At 35.0% G+C, this 23,586-nt stretch overlaps 1 protein-coding gene across 1 annotated transcript in view; it reads right to left on the bottom strand.

The window, feature by feature from the left end:
* Nucleotides 1-23,586, bottom strand: part of LOC102957432 (protein argonaute-3) — a 114,261-nt gene that overhangs the window by 52,102 nt on the left and 38,573 nt on the right. Inside the window, exons 4-5 of the mRNA XM_042996471.1 lie at nt 21,180-21,388; nt 20,220-20,356 (exon numbers count right to left, since the gene is read on the bottom strand). Coding sequence (XP_042852405.1) covers nt 20,220-20,356; nt 21,180-21,388 — 346 coding nt within the window. The remainder of the gene's footprint in view (nt 1-20,219; nt 20,357-21,179; nt 21,389-23,586) is intronic.

The following is a 23,586-nucleotide window of genomic DNA, read 5'->3' as shown; positions in this document are numbered from 1 at the left end:
CTCTCTTCCCACATCGTGCTCACTTTCTCTCTAAAATAAAGTATTAAAAAAAAATACTACCTTTTTCTCACTGAATTATATTGGCTCCTCTGTCAAATATCAATCAACCACATGAGTGGGTCTCTTTCTGTAGCTATTCTAATTGCTTCTCAGCCTGTGATTAAGATCAAGTATCTTAAGAAAAAAAATAAAGATCAAGTATCTTAATATCTGTAGCTTTTCTGTAACTTGATTAACAGGTCTACCTTCACCCCAATATCACACTGTATTGATTACTATGGTTTTGTAGCCTATCTTTAAAACCAGGTAGTATGGGGTGCCTGGTTGGTTAAGCATCCGACTCTTGATTTTGGCTCAGGTCATGATCTCACAATTGCTGAGATTGAGCCCCGATTTGGACTCAGTGCTGACAGTGGCAGAGCCTGCCTGGGATTCTCTCTCCTTCTCTGCTCTCTCCTGCCAGTGCACTCTTTCTCTCAAAATAAATAAATAAACTTTAAAAATATAAAAACTAAAAAAAATTTAAACACCCTAAAACTAGGTAGTATAAATCTTCCCACTTTGTTTTTCTTTGAAATGTTTTTGGCTATTTTAGGTTCTTTGTATTCCCATATAAATCTTAAGACAGCTTGTCAACTTATATTAAAAAAAAATCCTGATGAGATTTTCATTAGGATTGTGTTGAGTCTATAGGTCAATTTGGGGAGAACGGACAGCTTAACAATTTTAGTGTTCTGGTCCAAGAACATGGTATCTTTATATCTTTCTTGGGAAGTCTTTGTAGCTTTCATTATACAGGACTTGCACATCTTTCTTTAAATCTATTTTTTTTATTATTAATGGTATTTTTTCTTAATTGTTGAATGCTAGTATTATTTCTTGTTATACTGCTTGTATTGATTTTTGTCTATGCTACTAGTATACTGTGTCCTTGCTAAATTCATCTATTAATTCTAGTAGGTTTGTGTGGTTTTTTTTTTTTTTTGGTAGATTCATTAGGATTTTTTATGTAGAGAATAACAGGTCTTCTGCAAACAGGGAGAATTTTATTTCTTCCCTTACAACATTATGTCTTTATTTTTCTTGCCTCGGTGCATTGGTTTGCACTGCCAGCACCATGCTGAATCAAGCAGTGAAAAGCAAGTATCCTTGCCTTGATTTTGGAGTAAAGCTTTTAATCTTTTTTTACCCTTTAGTATGAAGATGATGCCTCTTATGTTTTCTAGATGCTTTTATCAAGCTGAAAAAGTTTCCTTTTATTGCTAGTTTATTGTAAATTTTTATCATGAGAACGTTAGAATGTGTCCAATGATTTTTCTGTTTGTTGGGAGGATTATACTGTTTTTGTCAAGTGTTGGTATCACAGGTATACTAGCCTCATAAAGTTGGAAAGTCTTTCCTCCTCTATTTCCTGAATTAGTTAAAGACTGGTACTATTTTTTCCTTAAATGTTAGATAAAATTCACCAGTAAAATCACTGGAATTTTCAGGGGATTATGAATTGAATTTAATAGATACAGAGCTATTCAGATTATTCTTCAGAGTAAATTTCTGTAAAGTCATGTTAAATTACCAAATTAACTGGTATAAAGTTCATAACATTTCCTTATTAACCTTTCAATTCTAAAGGACCTTTAGTGAGACCCTCTTTCATTCTGATACTGGTAATCTGTTTTTTTCTATTTTTCTAAATCGGTTTAGTCTTGCTAGGAGTTTTTAATTTCATTAAAAGAACCAACTTTTGGGTTCACTCATTTTCTGCACTGTTTTCTATTTAATTAATATTTGCTCTGATCTTTATTATTTTTTACCTTCTTTTAATTTGGATTTGTTCTTTAGCTTAGGACAGAAACTTTGTGTGATACCCAGCCTGCAAGATGTCCCTAATAAGTCTTGCCTTATAGAATTCACAACTTTGTATAAGTCTTTCCTACAATGAATATAACTGTGTAACTAACAGGATATTATGAAAATGGCAAAATGTAGCTTTCAATACTAGGCCTTAATGTCATTACAGCTTCTACCTTGCTCTATCATGGATTACTTGCTCCAGAGAAAGTCAGCCACAATACTGTGAGAAAACTTAACCAGACCTCTTGAGCGGTCCATGTGGCAAGAAACCAGGCCTTCATCACAAACTTGTTACCAACTGAGTTTTATAGCTGTAAAGCAAGACTTAATCATCCCTGTAAACATATTAAGTACCTACTATATCAAGAACTCTCTTATGGGTTGAAATTTAGAGATCCAGACAAAGACTCTGCCTTTTAAGAACAAATTCTGGGTTATGATGCTCATTTCATTCCTTCCCCAACCCCCAAACTCCGTTATAACTATGGTAAGGAATTATAAAAGGGGGGGAGGGGTGCCTGGGTGGCTCAGTCTGTTGAGCGTCTGACTCTTGATTTTGGCTCAGGTCATGATCACAGGGTCATGGGATCCAGCCCTGCATTAGGCTCCATGAACATGGAGCCGTTTAAGATGATCTCCCTCTCCCACTCTTCATCTCCCAGACTTATGCTCTCTCTCTAAAAAACCAAAAACATAATCTTAGAAAGAGGGGAGAACAGAAAACAGGAAATCCATCAACACTTCAGAAGACGAAAAGCAAGAAGTGCCAGGTGGCTCAGTTGGTTGAGTGTCCAACATCGGCTCAGATCATGATCTCACAGTTTGTGAGTTCCAGCCCCACATTGGGCTTGCTGCTGTCACTGCAGAGCCCACTTCAGATCTTCTATTCCCCTCTCTCTTTGTCCCTTCCCTGCTCTGCTGGTGCGCTCTCTCTCTCTCTCAAAAAAAAAAAAAAAAAAAAAAAAAAAAAAAGCTGAAAAGCAAGTGGACAGGTTGTAACTGACATAGTAGATCCAAGAAAATGAAATCCCAAGCCAGCTAGGTTGGGAAAGAGAAGAACCAACTGCATCTACACTATAAAATCTTCAAAAAGCATGAGGAATGGCAGCACCTCTGAAACTAGGCAGTACCTCTGAAACTAGTGACAGAATGGAGGGAGGTGTGGAAAAATAAAGAGGAAAGCTGTTTGAGAAGCAGGCGGCGTCCTAGACCCTTGTCTAATCCCACATTGCTGAACAACTGCCCTTTTGTCATCCCTACATAAATCCAGAGGTTTATTTTCTGGAAAAAATAAAGGAAAGGCTCTCTGGAGGGAGCATATCAGACACAGTTGAGGGCACAGACTGTACCAAAAACAAGGGATTAAATGAATATGAACATTAAATGCTGAATGTTGGCTTCTAGAACGTAGACAATCAGACTGATAACCTTCAGGCAGGAGCTGAAAAGACTTATCTTTGAGTAACCTGACCAGCCAAGCAAACAGACTTGAGGATACAAATGTAGGTCCCCTAACATCAGTCCACTGAAACCACCCTATAATGAAGTTCAAATTCAACTGGCCCCAATGATGCATTCGGAGCTTCTAGTCAGTGTTTTAGATCCTAATGAATCATGAGTAGATAACCAAAGATACAATGTATCTGAAGAAAGAAAGACTCTAACATGGAAGGCAGAGATCAAAACATAAAGGAGTAGGAAGGGTAAACATGTACAGGAAAAAGCAAACTCCAAAATAGATTACAGTAAAACCTTGGATTGCAAATAACTTGTTCTGCGAATATTCCACAAGATGAGCAGTACATGACACCGAATGTCACACGATCACAACTGAGCCGACGGTTCGTCTCTCTCATGAGCACTGTGGGACTGTGGGTGACTGTCTCCTGTGCTTGCATGCTCGGTCTCAGGCCATGGTGTTTGGCAGAAATCAGGAATTTTTCAGAACGCTGGAAGGTGCCCACAACTGGCACTAGTGTATTTTCTGTCACTTCAGAGCACCTATGGACAGTCCTTTGCTTTTCCATACAAGAGTAAGCTTAGGAATGCTCTGCTTCATCCTAGGTCAGGCTGCCTGCAGATATAGACCCTTTCCTCTGCTACCTTATTACCAGTTATATTAAATACAATAAGAGTTTATTAACACTGTAGTATAGTCAACATCCATGCGAGTGTATACAATGGCCCCCATGCAGAAAAAGGCTGAAAAGAAAGGCAGTAAGAGGGAGATGATTACAGTGGAAGTTAAGAAGGAAATCATCAAGAAGTACGAACGAGGTATGCGAGTGGCTGAAATTGCAAGATTTTGTAAGAAATCTACGTCTGTATCCTGTCTGAGGAGGAGGAGGAGGCGGAGAAGAAAAAGGCAGAGGAACCCCTCACTTCAAATGAGATTAGGGAGATGTGTAAAATGTGGGAAACAGTGCAAAATTTTGTAGAAAGACACCACCCAAATAAGGCTGTAGCAGTGGGAGCAATGAATACAATTAACGACGATGCAATGTCACATTTCCACGAAATCCTCAAAAGGAGGCAAAAGCAAGTGTCACTGGATAGGTTCCTTGTTAACGGTGCATGAAAAGAGAAAGATTCCATTGAGCCAATAGACAGCACTGATGCTGGTAGTGATGATGAAAGTTGTCCTACACAATAAACCTCCTCTCTCATCTCTCTTACAACAGCCACGAAGGTTTTCAAAGGTAAGTGCAGGTTAATTTATTTTTCTTTATATTTTGTATTTTATTATTTTGTATTATATTCCAGTATTGTAATAATTTCTATAAGAATATTTTAAGGTTGTGGAATGAATCATCTCAACTTCATTATTTCTTATGGGGAAATTCATTTTGACATACGAAGTACTTTGGATTAGGGGTGCCTAGATGGCTCAGTTGGTTAAGCATTTGACTTCAGCTCAGGTCATGATCTCACGGTCTGTGAGTTCCAGCCCTGCCTCCAGCCCTGCCTCGGGCTCTGTGCTGACAGCTTGGTGCCTGGAGCCTGCTTTGGATTCTCTGTCTCCCTCTCTCTCGCCCCTCCCCCACTCAAACTCTTATCTCTCTCAAAAATAAACAAATATTGGGGCGCCTGGGTGGCTCAGTCGGTTAAGCGGCCGACTTCGGCTCAGGTCATGATCTCGCGGTCAGTGAGTTCAAGCCCCGCGTCGGGCTCTGTGCTGACAGCTCAGAGCCTAGAGCCTGTTTCAGATTCTGTGTCTCCCTCTCTCTGGCCCTCTCCCGTTCATGCTCTGTCTCTCTCTGTCTCAAAAATAAATAAACGTTAAAAAAAATTAAAAAAAAAATAAATATTAAAAAAAAAAAAGATTTCTCTTTATTAAAAAAGAAACCCAAATGCTTTGGATTACAAGCATGTTTCTGGAATGAATTATGCTCTTAAACCAAGGTTTTACTGTTTCTTAGTGAGCCAAGAGAGGATACTGTAACTGTGAAACAAGAATAGTATCCTACAACACTCAGGAAATAAATAAGTACTAGAAAAGAAGAACATGATAGCAGAATGAAAAAGTGAATAAAGGGTTAAAAGATGAAGCTGAGGACATGTTCCAGAAGGCAAAGCAAAATCTGTGAGAGACACTAGATATACACTTAAAATGGGTACATTTTATGGTATGTATAAAAAACAAACAAAAACCCTCACTAAAGCTATTTAAAAAATGGAGCACTGCTTTCAAATTTGTGAAGGAAAATTTATTTCCGACATAGAAACTCAGCTAAACTATCATTTAAGTTCATTTCCCAATACGCAAGGTGTCACAATATTTGACTCTTAACGTATGTAACGTTTCCTCATGAAACTTTTGAACACTAAAAAAAAAAAAGGATATAGGAAACAGAAGATCAATAAAGGAAAAAGACAAAAATTCTCCAGGGAAATAGTGATGTGTGATTCCAAGAGGACAGCTGTGTACCAAATACGAAGGGCATACTCAATGAGACTGAAACAAATAGGATGAAGACTGTCACTGAGGTTTCTGCTGCCATCATTCCGATTCTGTAATGTGAGGATGGTCTGGGTAAGTCTGACACACATATATTTACTTTGCCTGGCTGGACCATATGTTGATAAAGTTCCTGTCCTGTTGCCTGAAATGAGACTCTCATTACACTCCAAAAAAATGTTCTGCTTTTGTTTACTGCTGAGAAGACTAATTTAACTATCATAAATTATTTCTTAATCTTTGAGATCTTATACCCGAACTCAAAACAAACATATAAAGCAAGCAACACTAATACTGTGATTAATAAATTACTTACTAGAAATCTGTTTTCCTTGCAAAGGAAAGCATATTCAGTGCGAACTTTTGACTCTTACACAGAATAAATTACAATCACTAAATTCTACAATTTATATATCCTATTTTCTTCTACGAGCAAAACAGACACTGAATGTTTTGCAGAAAGCTACTTCTACTGAAAAGGACATAAAAATATGTAAATAAAATAATTAAAATAATATAGTAAATAAGTATATAAAAATAAATATAGTAAATAAGTATATAAAAATATAGTAAATAAATAAATAAAAATAATATAACCTTTCTCAATTCAGATGTACTGGGTCTGAAATTTGTCTGCCAGGAATCTTGCTTTTTAAGGGATACAGTATAGAGCTGTGAATAATATGGACATAATTTGGAGTCAGAGGTTGACCTCTATAATTTCAATGTAAATTATGTGACCTTGAGCCTTAAATATAAGCTATGGCTATATTTAAATATTGGCTTAATAGGTTACGTTATACTGTTAAAATCAAAAGCATATGGGACACCAGCCTTGAAAATTCCCTGAGCAGACAAAACCAGTTTAGTCACACAAACAAAGCTTAATTTAGCTTATCTTACAAGACTAACTTGACCTGGGTCATTAATTGCTCATGCCTCTGAAAATCATAAGCAAAACTTAAACTGTTTCCCAAGGTTGATATAAGATAAAAATTCTAATATTATAACCAATCATTGAAGAATAAAACAATCATTGTTTTCTCTCTCTCTCTATAAACTGCTTTATAACAATATGCCCCTGAGCCTCATTCCATATTTTGGCTTGAATGCTCCCAGTTTGCAAACTGTTTTTGGTGTGTGCACAATAAACTTATACTAATTACTACTTCGGTAATTCATTGATTTTGCTTCTGTTACTTCTGAAAATCATATAAATTATTTAACATAAATGTTAAATATAAACTATGTGACCCTTAGAAAGAGTCAATTTAGAGAGAAAGTTTATTGAAATTTTCTCTCTCTAAACTTAACTCATGCAACTTTGGTAGAATTTACTTCAAATAATTAATGTAAAATGCTTAGCAATGAGTGATAAAGGTATCTGAAGGGAAATACAACTAATACCACATCACTGTGACAGTCTTAGAAATGCAGGAATTATAATAAAATGCAAGTTGCAAGTGAGTTTGGCTTAAATGTAGGCTAAACTAAACATATATTCATCCCACATATCATTGAATCTAAGACACCAGTGATGGAAAGGTACATCAATATTTTATGTATCCTAAAAAGAAACTTGCCAATTAAACTGTGACAAACCATCAACTGTAAGACATCTTCTAATTTCAGAGATGATGAAATGTGAAGAAAAAATATTTTTGAGTCTTAGATTGGTAAAATATGGTAAGTCTACCTACATAGTTGAGAGAGTATTATATAGCACAAAGCAATCATTTTGAAGACAAGATTAAGTCACATAATTCGAATTAAATTGCTCTTTTCTTATTCTTCACTCTTCCATTCTTATTTCCACCACCAATAACACCTAGAGGGAATCTGTTGCTTTCTTAGAGAAATGTTCCTCAAATCCAACGACTAGAATGGATCCCTGTTACATGCTCCCTCTGCATTTAGTACTTCTCCATAATACTTACATTGCTCAATAGATTTCAAGATCACTAAGGGCTGTTTTGTTCAGTGCAATATACCAAACACAAGCAATGCAAAATCAAATCACACAGAAACAAAAAAGGAAACATAAGCAAGTAAGGTGGCCAGAGCAGTATTTTCACTCGTTATTTTTCACAGCAGCACTAAATTTTACTGTCAACTAAAAAATAAACTCATTTAAACTTTTAGGCTGTATTTTCATTTCATTAGTATGCCACATATCTTTTTTTACAAAAGCTATCAATCTTCTGACTTCTTTGCTTCACAGTGCACCGTAAGTTATCTACACACTTTGTTCACACAAAAAACATACTCTCACCTTTATCTTGTAACATGCAGCTTTTTAGGTCTATCTATTCTCTCTATGCCAACCAACCTATTCCATTCCTCTTCCTTCTTTCTTCCTAAAGGGAACTACTATCCTGAAATTGGTGTGTATTTGTCCCATCCATGTTTTGATAATTTTACTGCATTTGTATGCACTCTGTATAAACTTTTGTTTTCTTAAATTTACATAAATAATAACATATCCTTTCAGTACCTATTACTCCCTCCACATTGTTTTTGGTGATAATATGTTGATACATGTAGATCTGGTTCACTCATTTTACTGTCACACAGAACACCACAATATTCTATAACAATTTATGTACTCATTCACAATGCTTCCCAAAGAAACATGGATAAGGAATTAGGCTATTTCCAATTTTCTGCCATAATAAATAATGCCTCAAGCACAAATGCAAGGTATCTCTATGGTATATTATAGGTTTTCAAATACGTGCAATTTCATCTTTACTTCAACTTTTCTAGAGATTGAAAACTGTTCTCCAAAGCAGCTATACCAAATCATACTCCTACCAACATTGTAACTTTACATCCTCAACAACATCTAACGTAAGACTTTAATTTTTACAAACCTGAAGGGCGTGAAATGGAACCTTTTTAATTTCATTTGCATTTTCCTGATTACAAATGAATTTGAGAATCTGATTTTCATGTATTTACTGGACATTTGGGTTTCCTCTTTTTTGAAGTACTTGTTTTCCTATTGATCTGTCCTTATATTTTGTAAAGGTCTTGGTTATTTCTCCTAGCATTTTAACTGTTTATAACATACAAGTTTTTGTCAGTATTTTCTTTTATAATTTACACACTTTATATTTTGTCCAACATTGGATATATTCTCTTGTAAGATTTCTTCTAAAAGAGTTTCAAAGTTTGGCATTACATATTTAGGATTAAAATCCACCCAGAAATAAATTTTGGGTGTGATGTGAGACGGGTCTAATTTATTTTTTTCATGTAGTTAACTGTATGAACACCATTTGATAAATATTCTACTCTTTCTTCAATGATACGAAAAGCCACATAATATTTACAAAGTTTCCATATACACATGGCTTATTTCAAGGCTCTGTATTCTGCTTCATTAATCTTTCAATCCCTGCACTTACAGCAGTATGGAATAGTAATTATTGTAGTTTTAAAACAAAGAGGGCAATTCCTCTGTCTTTATTCTTCTTTAAAATTACATTGGCTTTTCTTAGTCATTATAGTTATTTTTCTATATAAGCCTTAATATTCACTTACTAAGTTTCATGATATACCCTATTGGGATTTTATTTAAAATTGCATTTACAGGGGCACCTGGGTGACTTCAGTTGGTTAATTGGTTGATTCAGTTGGTTGATTGATTCAGTTGAAACAGTTGAATTCAGTTGAATTCAGTTGGTTGATTCTTGATTTCGGCCCAGGTCATGATCCCACAGTTTATGGGACTGAGCCCTGTGTCTGGCTCTGCACCGATAGTGTGGAGCCTGCTTGGCATTTCTCTCTCCCACTCTCTGTATCCCTCCTCCATTCATGTTCTCTCTCTCCCTCTCTCTCAAAAAAAAAAAAACAACTAATAATAATAATAATAATAATAATAAATAAAAAATAAAATAAAAATTTTAATTACATTTACAGGTTAATTTTGGGAAAACTGACATCAAATTGAGCCTTCTCAATAAGCCTATTATATTTCATTTCATTTAGATTTTCTCTTATGTCTTTTCAATCAAGTTTTTATTTCAGAGACTTCTCAAAAATCTTTATTCCTATGTACCTCCTTTTCAATCCAACTCTTGATCTCATGTTTGTTAAAGCTCAGCTAAGGCATCACTTACTCCTCCAAATATTTTTCTAACTTTCCAGGCTCATTTGGGATACTCCTTCTCTATGCTCTTAGTTTTATCTAATTATTCTTTGCTTAGTATGACCCAGAATTGTGCTAAGCATGGAGGATACGTACACTGGTGAATAAGATGGACAGTCCCTACCTTTGCAGAACTTTCATTCTAATAGGAGAAAGAACAATAAAACATTTATAATTCAGAGTGCCACATGCTATATTATAGGGGAAGTACACTGTGCTATGGGAATACATGAATAAAATAAATACCTAATTCAGACTTGGGGGATGGCTGGATGTAGGGGGGAGAGATGGGTATCAAACATTGCTTCTCAAGGAAGTAACATGTAGACTGAAACCTGTAAGAAGAACAGAAGTTGGCAAACACAATATATCTAAATATCATAGTCCTGACATCCTTGTTTTACTCTTGGTTTTATTGGAAAAGCTCCCACTGCTTAACTGTGAAATCATCCACTCTTTAAATAGGTTTCTTCCCTTGGCTTCCTTGACACCATTTTTGGGCTCTCATACTGCTGCGATAATCATTAATTTGCTCACTGGTCTTTCTTCCTCCCTTAAATAGTAGTATTTGCCATGGTTTATCCTCATTCCGGTTTTTACTCTAAATACTATTACTAAAGAAGTTTTCCTACTTTGTGGTGCCTGGATGGCTCAGTTGGTTAACTGTCTGACTTTGGCACAGGTCATGATCTCATGGTCTGTGAGTTCGAGCCCTGCATCGGGCTCTCTGCTGTCAGCACAGAGCCTGCTTCGGATCTTCTGTCTCTCTCTGCCCCATCCCCACTTGTGCTTTCTCTCTCTCAAAAATAAATAAACATTAAAAAAAAAGTTTTTCCACTTCTACAGTTTCAAATATGGGTTTATATACTGAACAGTCTCCAAAGTTTTACTTTTAGCTCCCACCACTACAGATTTTCATATCTGCATTTCCAATGACACACTGACGTTTCTATCCATATGTTCCATAGGAACTTCAAGTTTTGGATACGTTAACATTTTATCTATTTATATATGGTGTACACTGCCAACTAACCAGCGACAGCAGATCCATCTCTGAATTCAACTGACAGCATCACCATTCACACCTGGTATGAATGAGTCACTACTCTGAGTGTATGTTGGCGAGTATGCCCTTCTTGGAAGCTAGTTTATAATACAGCACAATCACTGAGCCTGAAGGGTTGGTTAGGAACATAAAGACTGAATAATCACAGAACTTTGCAGGCTAGGTATGTTTTTGTTTTAATGTGTCAACTTGGCTGGGCTACTAGTTGTCAGCTATTCAAACATTAATCTAGGTATTACTGTGCAGATGTTTTATAGATATAAGTAAAATTCATAATCAGTTGACTAAGTAAAGGAAATTATCCTTCCTGGATAATCTGGATGATTCCCATTCAGTTAGCTGAAAGACCTTAAAGCAGGGCTGAGGCTTCCCTGAGAGAGAGAAAAACTTCCACCTATGAACAGCAGCTTTAGCCCATACCCAAGAATCCCAGTCTGCCTTTCCTGACAGCCTATTCTAAGGATTTCAGACTTGCCTTGCTAACCCCTACAACTTGTAAGCTGAATCTCTCTCTCTACATAGACCTCCCACCGGTTCTGCTTCTCTGGTTGAACCTGACAGATATACCAGGTCTGTAGTTTATTTCTAAAAACAATTCCTTCAATAACCTAGTAAACCTTCTGGTCTATTCATTTCCAGTCAGTACCATGTACCAGTAACTATACCCAAAGTTTTTTTTTTTTGGTTTTTTTTTTTTTGTTTGTTTTTTTGTTGTTTTTTCCTGGACATGGTTCTGAAACCTATTTTTTCAACTTATTCCTTGTAATATGTTCCTTTCTCTCCACCCCACATTAGACCATCACCATCTCTTACCTGAACTAGGGATTGAAAAAGCCTCCTAACTGGCTCCTGAGATTAGTTTTTTCTCCTCTATCTATTCTCCACACTGCTGCCAGAGGTCTCTTTCTGGAAAACAAATATGATCATGTCACTATCCTTCTTAAAAACTTTTCAAAACTCTCTACCTACAGAATAGAAATAAATTTGTTTTGTATTTCATTAAGTCCTGTTTTTAACTCTTATTTCCTTCTATTTGCTTTGCATTTAATTTTTCTTTATTTTTATAACTTGTTGAAATGAATACTTAGGTACTGATGCTTTTCTTCTTTTCTAATAGGCATTTAAGGTTTTAAATTCTAAGCATTGCTTTAGCTAATCATACCAGTTCTGATATGTATTTTCATTATCCTGCAGTTCAAATATTTAATATTTTCTTTGTGATTTATTTGACCAATTTATTATTTAGAAATTTAATAATATCCAAAGCTAGACTTTAAGTTCCAGTAGGAAAACAGCAATTTACTTCCAAATTTTCCCCCTTTTCTCCTAGAACCCAATATAGAACAACAAAGAGAATGTTTTTAAAACATTGTATTCAGTGAACCTAGGAGACAATAAAAACCTGAAATGCCAAATTATAACTAAATATGGCCTAAAGTACTTGGGACTGGTAGAACCTAGGCAAGGGAGAAGACATGAAGTATGAAAAGAGCCTAGTTGGGGAACAGCAAATTTTAATTCCCAGAAACAGAGGGTTCTATCGTAAGTAGGAACTGCAATGTTTAGAACTGAGGCTGAATGGCAGAATCTCAGAAGGAAGTAGAAAAGGGAGGTGTAGAAAGTGCCATGAGAATGAGTGGAGGGTAGTCTACAAGTGACAGATCTCAGATACTACAACTCTTCTAAAACCAAGGCATGTACTTTTTATCTGTAATTTCAAACTTACAGAAATGTCCAAAGAATACCGCAAAGAACTCCTGTATACCGTTCACAAATTCTCTGTTAACATTTCAAGCAGGCACTTTAAAAGGCAGGAGCTGTATCCCTTGGGAGCAGAAACTAATAAGGACCTGGTAGCTGACAGCTCACACCTCTTACACTTGTAAATTACTAAGAGGCATAGGAGATGTACTTATATTTCGAAGAAAGAATCCATCAGAACATCTGAGGACAGAGGCCTTGAACAGAGAAACTTGGACAACCACCTCACTCCTAATGTCCTCTTCCAATTCTTCTTCCTGACTAGTCTCTTCAAACAGGTGGTTTGGAAAAGCTCATCTCATTAAATATGAATAACAAAAAAGTGGTAAGTATCCATACAAAGACACCATAAAAATGTAAGACAGTACAACATCCTTGACAAATAAAACTCAACAAAAAATTATCACAAAGTAGATGAAAACTGTAACACTACTTCATAACATGAATTCAAAAATTCTTAATGCAGCTATTAAGAAAATCTCAGAGGGGCCGCTGGCTGGCTCAGTCAGAAGAGCACGGGACTCTTGATCCTGGGTCGTGATTTTGAGCCCTATGCTGAAAGGAGAAATTACTTAAATAAATACACTTAAAAAAAAAAAAGTAAAATATCAGAGCAGAAATTTAACAACTCAGGGAAGAGACAGGCAGTCAACAGGAAGAGGTAAAAAGCACTGAAAAATTCATGAAAGAAATGGAAGAAAAAGATTTTTAAAAGTTGAAAAATATAAGCACATGGTAAAAATTACACCACAAAAGGTATAGTAAGGAGCAAAGAGAACAGTTACTTTTTAAAAGAAATTAACTTAAATATAAACAAAGAAAAACTGAGGTGTCGGGTGGCTCAGTAGGCTAAGTGTCCAACTCTTGATTTCGGCTAAGGTCATCTCACAGTTGTGAGATAGAACCCTGAGTTGGGCTCTGTGCTGAGCATGGAGTCTGCTTGGGATTCTCTCTCTCCCTTGCTCTCTGCTCCTCCCCTGCTCATGTTCTCTGTCTCTCAATATAAATTTAAAAATTAAATTTAAAAAATTAAAAAAGACTCAAAACTTCCATTTTCAAAGGGAATCCCTTGGAAACTGACCCCAAATGGTCAACAACAACAAAAAATGTAGTGAAATTAGTGTTAAAGCAACCAGATAAGTTTCAGCAGCCAGACAAAAAAAGCAGGCCCCTCCAAGGGGAAAGAAAATCAAGCTGATATCATACTTCTCTACTGAACATTCAATGTCAGAAGACAGTAGACAAATACTTAGAAGATACTGCAGAAAGTATAAGTCAATAATTTTGTTTTAGACAATCCTTCAGGAATAATGCTATAGGCAAATGGTTTTCAGTATGTAAATACTTAGCTCTTATTCATGAGCCCTTCTTGAAGAAACAACTTGAGGACACACTGCAACTAGTAGATGACAGGAAAAATTTCAGCAGGACTGACAGCACAAATACATTTAATTGCAGATTTAAGGTTAAAACAAATGGATATACAGGTGACAGAATGGAATGCAACTGTTACATGCTCCAAGAATGTAGGAATAATAGCACATACAAATAAACCAATGACAGTAGAAAAATAAAAGGAAGAATAAACTCACTGTACCTTATAGTAATAGGAGTCACTGTTGAAAGTCAAGTAGTAAAAGTTTAAACAAAATTATAAAGAATAATAAAATATTGCTATATTGGCTAAAAGTAGTCAGTAAAAGAGAGGGAGAAAAAAAGGAAGAGAATAGAGCTAACTGAATTATTACTTATTAAGGAAAAAAGACACTGCTTTAAAAAAGAGAAAGATGAGGGTGCCTGGTGGCTCAGTCGGTTGAGCATCTGACTCTTGATTTCGACTCAGGTCATGATCCCAGAGTTGTGGGATGGAGTCCCATATCAGGCTCTGCCCTGAGCATGGAGCCTGCTTAAAATTCTCTCCCGCTCATACTCTCTCCCTCTCTAAAATAAAATTAAAAAAAAAAAAAAAAATTTTTTTTAAAAAGAGAAAGATGAGTGATGAGCATAGCATAATAAACTTATTGAATCATTATGTTGTACACTTGAAAGGTAACGTGTCAACCATACTACCAAAAAAAAAAAAGTTAAAAGAAAGAAACATGAGTATTACATGAAGGTAAAGGTATAAAGATTTACCACTAGCAGGAAAAAAAACTCTTCTCAATATCAAAATTATCATTTAAAAAGCACAGAAAAGAGACCACTTAAAGTTTCAGAAACATATATAATCAGAAAATATAAAATAATCTGACATAACTAAGACCAAGCATGTATGTCCTTCCTACCTATCTGGCAACTAATCTATTAACAGAAAAAAAAGCTTTAGACTGATCCATAAAGCAAAACCATTCCATGCTATCACCAAGATGCATCTCTGATTCAGAAAGTATTAAAAAAGGTAAAGGACAGGAAAGAAGTTAACATATAGGATAAGGTTCACACACACATAAATTATAATCCTTTCATTAGATAATGCAGACTTTTGGCCCAAAGTTAAAAAAAAAATTCACTTTGGGGCGCCTGGGTGGCTCAGTCGGTTAAACGTCCAACTTCGGCTCAGGTCATGATCTCGCGGTCTGTGAGTTCAAGCCCCGCGTCGGGCTCTGTGCTGACAGCTCAGAGCCTGGAGTCTGTTTCAGATTCTGTGTCTCCCTCTCTCTGACCCTCCCCCGTTCATGCTCTGTCTCTCTCTGTCTCAAAAATAAATAGACATTAAAAAAAAAATTTTTTTTTTAAATTCACTTTATCATGTAAAAGGTACAATTCACAATGAACAGGGGTGTGTGTGTGTGTGTGTGTGTGTGTGTGTATGCTCTTAAAAATGTAGCAGTAACATTAAGAAAGCAGAAATCACAGGAGATATGAGGAGAGAAACACAATAATAGAAATTTTAAGTTATTTCCCCTAGTCTTAGAGAACAATTAAACAAAAATGACTAAGAAATGATCTAAACAACCTAATCAAAATGGTAAGCACAGATGGATATTCATTTAACTCTATCATAATAAATAAATATACCTATTTTCAAATAACTATTAAACGTTCACAAAAATTGACTATGTATCAGACTACAAAACATACCTCAACAAATTCTAATAGGGGAAATACACTCCATATCCTCTGATTAACAACCCAAGAAAATCAGAAAATTGGAAAATAAATAATGGATAACAGAAAATAAAAAGATCTTCAATCTGCAAATTTCAAAAATCTCAAGTAATATTTGGATAATGAAAATATGAATGAAATTCGTGGTGTTTCTAGACAATAATAAAAATCCTACATATTAGAGGCTTTGGAATGTAGCTAAAACAGTGATCAGAAGAAAATTCATTACTTTAAATACTTTCATCATTAAGAAAAGATGAAAGTAAATGAATTACTAATATAGCTCAAAAAGTTAGAAAAACAACTAAAGTAACTGAAAAACGTAGAGGAAAACATTTATAAAGCTAAAAGCAGAAATTAAGGAGTTAGAAAACAGAAAGCCAGAGAGCTTAAAAAAAAAACAAAAACATTCAAAAGCTCTTTTGCTGGGGGTTTGGGGAGGCACTGAAATCAGTTGTTTAAACTACTCCATCCTAATCAAGAGTAAAATGGACAAAACACAGATATATAAAATAAGAAAGGGGAGGAAACCACAGAAGTAGACACAATTTCAAAAAATAAGAAATGACTTTGTAAAACTTTCTATAAAATATCAAATACAGGTAAAATAATTTTCTGGTAAGATAAAATCTACCAAAACTGAACCACAAACTGAGCCTAAAAAAACTAGTTTTCACAAAACAAATGGAAGAATTTTCAAAGAGCTATTATTCATCAAGAAAACAAAACATACCACAACACCAGACTTCACAAGAGAATTCTATCAAACCTTGAAAGAGTTAACAAGTTTAGTACTATTTAAAAACTGTTGTACATTTTAGAAAACAGAAAACTTGTAAATTCTTTATAAGATATAAGATTAATACCAAAACTTGAAAAAGATCACACACAAAAAAGATTACAGATCAGGTCAAACTTACTTTTGCATTTTGATTAAAAAGGCAAAATATTAGCAAGCAGAATACAGTATCACATTAAAAGAATCCAGAAACACAAGTTTGGTTCAATGTTTGTTAAAAAGACAAATATCTTATCAGCTCCATAGACGTTGAAAAGGAATCTGACAAAATTCAATATCTATTATTGATTAAAAGTACTTAATAAGGAGCCCTTGGATGGCTCAGTTGGTTAAGTGTCTGACTTCGGCTCAAGTCATGATCTCACGGTTTGTGAGTTTGAGCCCCACATCAGGCTCTGTGCTGACAGCTTGGAGCCTAGAGCCTGCTTTGGATTCTGTGTCTTCCTCTCTCTCTCTGCCCCTCCCCCATTTATGGTCTGTCTCTGTCTCTCAAAACATGAATAAAACATTTTTTTAAAAAGTTCTTAATAAAATATGAATCATCAGATGCTCATATACATACACATACATATATATGTATCATACTTAATGCAGAAACATTGGAAGCATTCCTAAGGTAAAGAGGATGCCTGCTAGTCACTACTCCTTAACACTGTTTAATCAGTCAATATAATTTGATAAGACAAAAATTAGAAGTATAAAAATCCAAAGGAATAGTTAAACCTATCACTATTTGTAGATGAAACGATTATAACTAGAAATGCCAAGAATACCACCTGAATAACTACTATAAACATAAATGGAATAAGGCAGACATAAAGTACACAGAAGTCAAAAGCCTTCATGTATGTAAACAATAACCAGTTAGAATCTATAAAACCCATTTAATAGCAAAAAGGGGGGTGGTGGTGGAATATCTAGGAATAACAAGAAGATATGTGCAACTTTCATGTAAGGTAAACTTTAAAACATTCCTGAAGAAAACAAAACTAATGTTGTACCAATAGAAAGGTATAGCATTTTCTTGGACAGAAAAGACTCAGTATCTTAAAGATGCCAATTTGCCCTAACAATTTCTAAATGTAATGAGATTTCAATAAAAATTATAGTCCATCTTGGGGTGCTTGGGTAGCTTGGTTGAGAGACCAACTCTTGATTTTGGCTCAGGTCATGATCTCACAGTTCATGGGATTGGACCCCACGCTTCTAGCTCCACACTGACAGCATGGAGCCTGCTTAAGATTCTCTCTCTCCCTCTCTCCCACTTGTGCTTTTGCTCTCTTTCTCAAAATAAATAAAAATAAAACATTTAAAAAAATTACAGCCCATCCTCCCACACCCATTGAACCTAGGTAAGAAGTTCCTGAAGTTTACATGGTAAAATAAGTAAGGACAGCCTAGAAAAGCCTGAAGAGAAAAATGAGACTAGCCCTATAGGATTTAAAAAGTCATAAAAGAAATGACTAATACATTTAAGTGTTTGCGTGTATGTATTTACCATCTCCCAACCAAATACAGATTTCTATATGGCAAAAAATAAAAACAAGACTGTACCAAAGGTTAAAGACAAATAATTAGGGATAATATCTACAATTCGTGACACAAGGAGTTAATCTCCTTAATTTAGAAAGCTCTCAGTAAATGAGAAAACCAAAAATCCAACAGAAAGAAAAAAGGGAAAAGATATAAATAGCTAATAAAAACAAAGGTGACCCTTACACATATGAAAAGATGGTCAAATGCAAAATAAAAGTAGATAAGGAAACTGTTTCTTGCAAATGCAATTAATAGAATCTAGAGTTTCACACCTCTAGTGGCAAAGACATAACAAAACAGGTAGTCTCATTCTCGAATACACAATATTTAGAAACTCTAAAAAGGGCAATTCGGCAATAATGACCAAAATTACAAACACATTTGCCCTTAACCCATTATGTCCTGAAATCTATTCTAAAGATCTACATATACATGAAATGATGTTCTGAAATGGCAAATAAAAACAGCTCTAGTATACACTGAAAGAGGACTTCTGCGACATATCCTCCTCAATGACATATCCCCACAATGGTAGATGCAGCTGAAAATAATGCAGAAACTATATAGTGATCTGAAGAGACATAGGGATCCTTGAAGGAATGGCTGATTCCAGGTACAGGGTAGGAAATAAAAGATAAGCTTGAAATAACCTACTGTCCCAGAAAGCAAAAAAGCTACCAATGGCTACTAAATTACCAATAGGACATTGTGATTTTTCACATAAGAATTCCATCTAATTCAAAAGGAATAAAAGAATGAGAAAAAATACCAGTTGGTAATCCCTAGTGAAATAAATGATTTGGGTAACAATGATCATTAAATAAAATATTAGTCATTGAAAAGTTGACTGGGAAATTTACAATGGAGAGATGAGGCCTACTGATCTCTGAACCTACTGGTCAATCTTAGCATCACTAAAACTGGAACCACTAGATACTGTGCGCCTCTTAATATGATATAACACGAAGCACATAGAAGTATTCTGAACCAGAATTGAATCAAACTTCTAGGGCCAACTTCACTTTCAGGAAATATAGGGGACAGAGAAACAAGGCAATGACACCACAAGAACAGAAGACAAATGTGGATTTTTTAATATTCTTCAGGACAAGTGAGTTTCTCTAACAAGTCAATGGCATAAAAAGAAAAAACAAAACAAGAGGGAGGAAATGGGACTACTACATTAAAAAGGCAGATCAGCCAAACATGATACATGGATCTTGTTTGGATCCTAATTAGGACTGTAACTATAAAAAGACATGTTTGAGATCAAGGAAATCTGATTATGGAGAGAATATTAGAGGCTACAAATGATTACTTAAAATTTTCTTACATATGATAATGGCATTATGACTATGTAAGGAAACACCCACGTTTTTAGAGGTACATACTTAAGCAGTAGAAACAAAAAAACTTGCTATCCGGGATCTGATTTAAAAATACTCTAATTGAGGAGTAAAGGTAGAAAATTCTTGACAGTTTGCATATAGGCGGTAGTTTATCATACTATTCTCCCTACTTTTAAATATGCTCAAAAACATTAATAGAAAACACCTAAAAATAAGAATGCAATTGGTACCACTATAAGCATCAGCAGTAGGTATAACACCTGGGGTCAAAATGACCAACAGACTTCTCTTGCTTTAAAACATGTATTTCATAATGAAATATTAATAAGAATTAAATGGACAAAAGTGAGATTGTTCAGATAATCATGTCAAGGCTTCTATATTTGCTTTCATGTGCTTACTTCACGCTTAGTAGCATTCCAGGACAACTTCTGTGGAAAGGTTTTCTAAATAAAATGTAACACAAAAGTTTTTCCACTTTGTCTTAATATATGTCCAAATATTACTTCAAGATACCAGTACATATAATTATATCTAAACTGCGTGCACACACACACACAAACACACACACACACAGGAGCATGTGCGCAATACAGGAATCAACTACCCAATACAGAATATGGTTTTAGTTCCCTTACCATCAATATTAAGCATCATTTTCCACATGGCAGGCCGAACAGATTGATGGAATCCAAACCATACTTCCCTGCCCCCTCCCAGAGGGTGGTCATATCCTTCGGGAGCTGAGAAAAAGGAACGCCCCACAGGCGTGTATCTACAAAAATTAAAATGTCATGTTCAGTCCTTTCCTTCCCATATAGGTATTTAAATTTGCAGAAGAGGTTAAGTCTAGAGCACACAAACTTAATTTATTATAACGATGCTTATCATTAGGAATATATGAAAATAAATATTCCCCAAATTTGTGAAAAGCAAAAAGCAGCCATTCTAAGAGAAACAAACAAAAAAAAAACAAAACTGTCAGCATCCTTCACTGAAATTCTCTATTCCTAAAACTGTTAGTTTGGGTAAGAACAAATTTTATTTAAAATATTTTCTTAGAAACAGATGAAAAGAAAAACCAGTTCCAATCTTAGAAAATGCTATTTCTACAAATATGTTTGCAAGACATATTTTTCTTTAAAAGGACACATTGATCCTATATATACAGGCACACAAATACAAACACACACTTGTGTGAAGTATGATTAAGAGAACAGCAATTTCAATACAAATTGATATTATTGTATAAACAACAAAATTACCTTTAGAACAAGGGGATTTAACTATAGGAATATATCTGAAAACATATCAGTTATTCAAGATTTACAGCTTCTAAGACAAAGGGTTAGACATTTTTCTAAAAGGTATCTATTAGAATAGCTAAGTTAACAATGTGCATTTACTTTCAAAAATCAGAGTTTTTTCTGTAACTTACTTCTCATGTCAATGAACTAGTATGCATGCTATTCTCTAAATGAAGCAATCAAAATATACAACATGTGAAGGTTAATTAAAGGAAGCCTGCACAACTCACTCTTGGGAAAAAAGCCTACACACTTAAAATCTAAAAAGGAAAAAAAGCCAGAAGCACCCACTTCATGGAGGGCAGATGTCGTAGCACCACATCAACAGCATGGACAGGATTAGTACTGATTGGCTTGTCTAATTCCAGCGGCTCAGGCAAGGTCCGTCCTGTCAGTACTTCATGTAGTAGGTGCCAACTCACCCGAGAGACAAACTTAATCGACACCTTGAAAGGTCGATCTTTTCCACCTTCCCCAGGTAAAGTAACATCTAAATCTACCTGTTGATGGGAAAACAGTCAATTGATAAATTGAAAAAGATAAGTACAAGTATTTTTAGGTTTAAGTTATAAAAATATTTAAGAAAAAACAGGGAAAATATAAAAAACAACCTCAATGCTAAATCAATAGATACTTTCTAAGCTATGCTGTTAAGTACAAAAAGCAAAGTAGAGAAGATTACAAATAGTATGCCATCTTTTGTGTGAGAAAGAAGGAGAAAATGGGAAAATATTCATATATCTTATTTCAGCAAAAAGCAATGTACGAAGCATCAATCAGAAACAAAGAAATTGATTACTTTCAAAGGATGGGAAGGAACAGACCAGAAGAAATAAAGGAGGAATGAACAATTCTGAGTATATTTCTCAGTACAGTTTTGACTTCTGGAAGCATATTAAATAAAGGGTTTTTTTGTGTTTTTATTTATTTATTTTAATGTTCATTTATTTTTGAGAGAGAGAGACAGACTGTGAGTGGGAGAGGGGCAGAGAGAGAGTGAGACACAGAATCCAAAGCAGGCTCCAGGCTCTGAGCTGTCAGCACACAGCCCGACAGGGGCTCGAGCTCACAAAGCTCGAGGTCATGACCTAAGCTGAAGTCAGAGGCTTAACTGACCAAGCCACCCAGGTACCCATTTTTGTGTGTGTTTTTTTTTTTAAATAAAGTTTTATAAGTTAAAAATTAAAAACAAAATCAAGAAGAATGAAGTGAAAAAATTAAAACTAAATATAAACAAAATCAAATGGAACCAAATATGTTTCAAATGAATAACATAACCACACTGAAAGAAGGGGGAAAAAATACAATGAACTCTTGAACACAGAACATATTGGGGGCTGTACACGTGGGAAAGAACTGCATACAAAATAAAATCTTTTTTTTTTTTTTTTTTTTTTTTTTTTTTTTTTTTTTTTTTTTTTTTAAATCTTAAACTCTTATGAGGAAGTTTGTTTTCTGTAGTGGTATGGTGTAGTAATTCAGATATGATTTTATATGTATACGGTAGGATTGAACAAATCAGTAAAAGTGGTGATGTTTTGAGGTTCAAAAAAGAAGGAAGATACAAATAAGCAACATGGGGAGTAAAGAAAGAATCCTGGGGGAAACAGACTGAAACTTGGAAGAATCACTCTGAACTCATGATTTCCAATATATATATTGTATATTGCACAGTAAATAGTATTTGTAGGATACATGTGTTAAGTCCATCACATGACATATAATATTTATGATATATTGTCTCTTTTATTTGTGTATTTTTATGTCCCATCTGTCCATTTTACAAATACCTGCACTCCAGCAGCAATGAATACATTCAGTACCCAGATTTCAGTTTCTAAGTTGCATCCTCCAACCAAAAGAAATCACTGTTCCTTTGACAAAGGGCCAGTTGCATGGGTATAGCAGGGAAAACATAAGATTAGCCTGGAACATCTTGTGCCAGAAAATAAGGAAGTACTCAAAAAAAAGTGTGTCATGTCAAAGGGATACAGGAACTAGCTTAAAGTGGCTCCCAATGGCCAAATCTAGGAAAACTGGGACAGTGAAATAAATAAGGGTAAATATATTAGGGAGAAGAAAATTCTCTCCCTTATAGTCGAATATCAACTAATAAATGTTGAAGGAATGACAGAATTAGAAAATCACCATTACTACATAGTAATAATCCTTCCAAGCAAAAATCATCAATTACTTAAAAATCTAATGAGAGAGGTGTCTGGGTGACCATTCGGTTAAGTATCCGATTCTTGTCCGCTCAGATCATGATCTCGTAGTTTTGAGACTGAGCCCTGCATTGGGCTCTGTGCTGGGCATGGAGCTTGTTTAAGATTTTCTTTCCCTGTCCTTTCCCTGCCCCCCAAATGATTCTCTCTCTTCGTTTCTCTCTGCCCCTCCTCCACTCACACAGCTCCCCCACCCCTCAAAAAAATAAAAATACTTTCTCTAATGAGAAACAAGATCCTTAAAGTATTTCCCATATCAAAATTATAAACTTCTGTGCATCAGAAGACACAATCAACAAAGTGAAAAGGCAATCTACAAAATGTGAGAAAATATTTGCAAATCATATATCTGATAAGAATATATACAGAATCCCTAAAACTCAACAACAAAAACCAAACGCAATTTAAAAAACAGGCAAATGATGAAGATATACAAATGAGCTTCTAAGAGCTCATGAAAAGATTCTCAACTC

This window comes from Panthera tigris, chromosome C1 (assembly GCF_018350195.1).
Source record: "Panthera tigris isolate Pti1 chromosome C1, P.tigris_Pti1_mat1.1, whole genome shotgun sequence".
NCBI classification, from domain to species: domain Eukaryota; kingdom Metazoa; phylum Chordata; class Mammalia; order Carnivora; family Felidae; genus Panthera; species Panthera tigris.
Note: the sequence above shows the minus strand (reverse complement) of the source record. Positions and strands in the feature narration are given on the sequence as shown.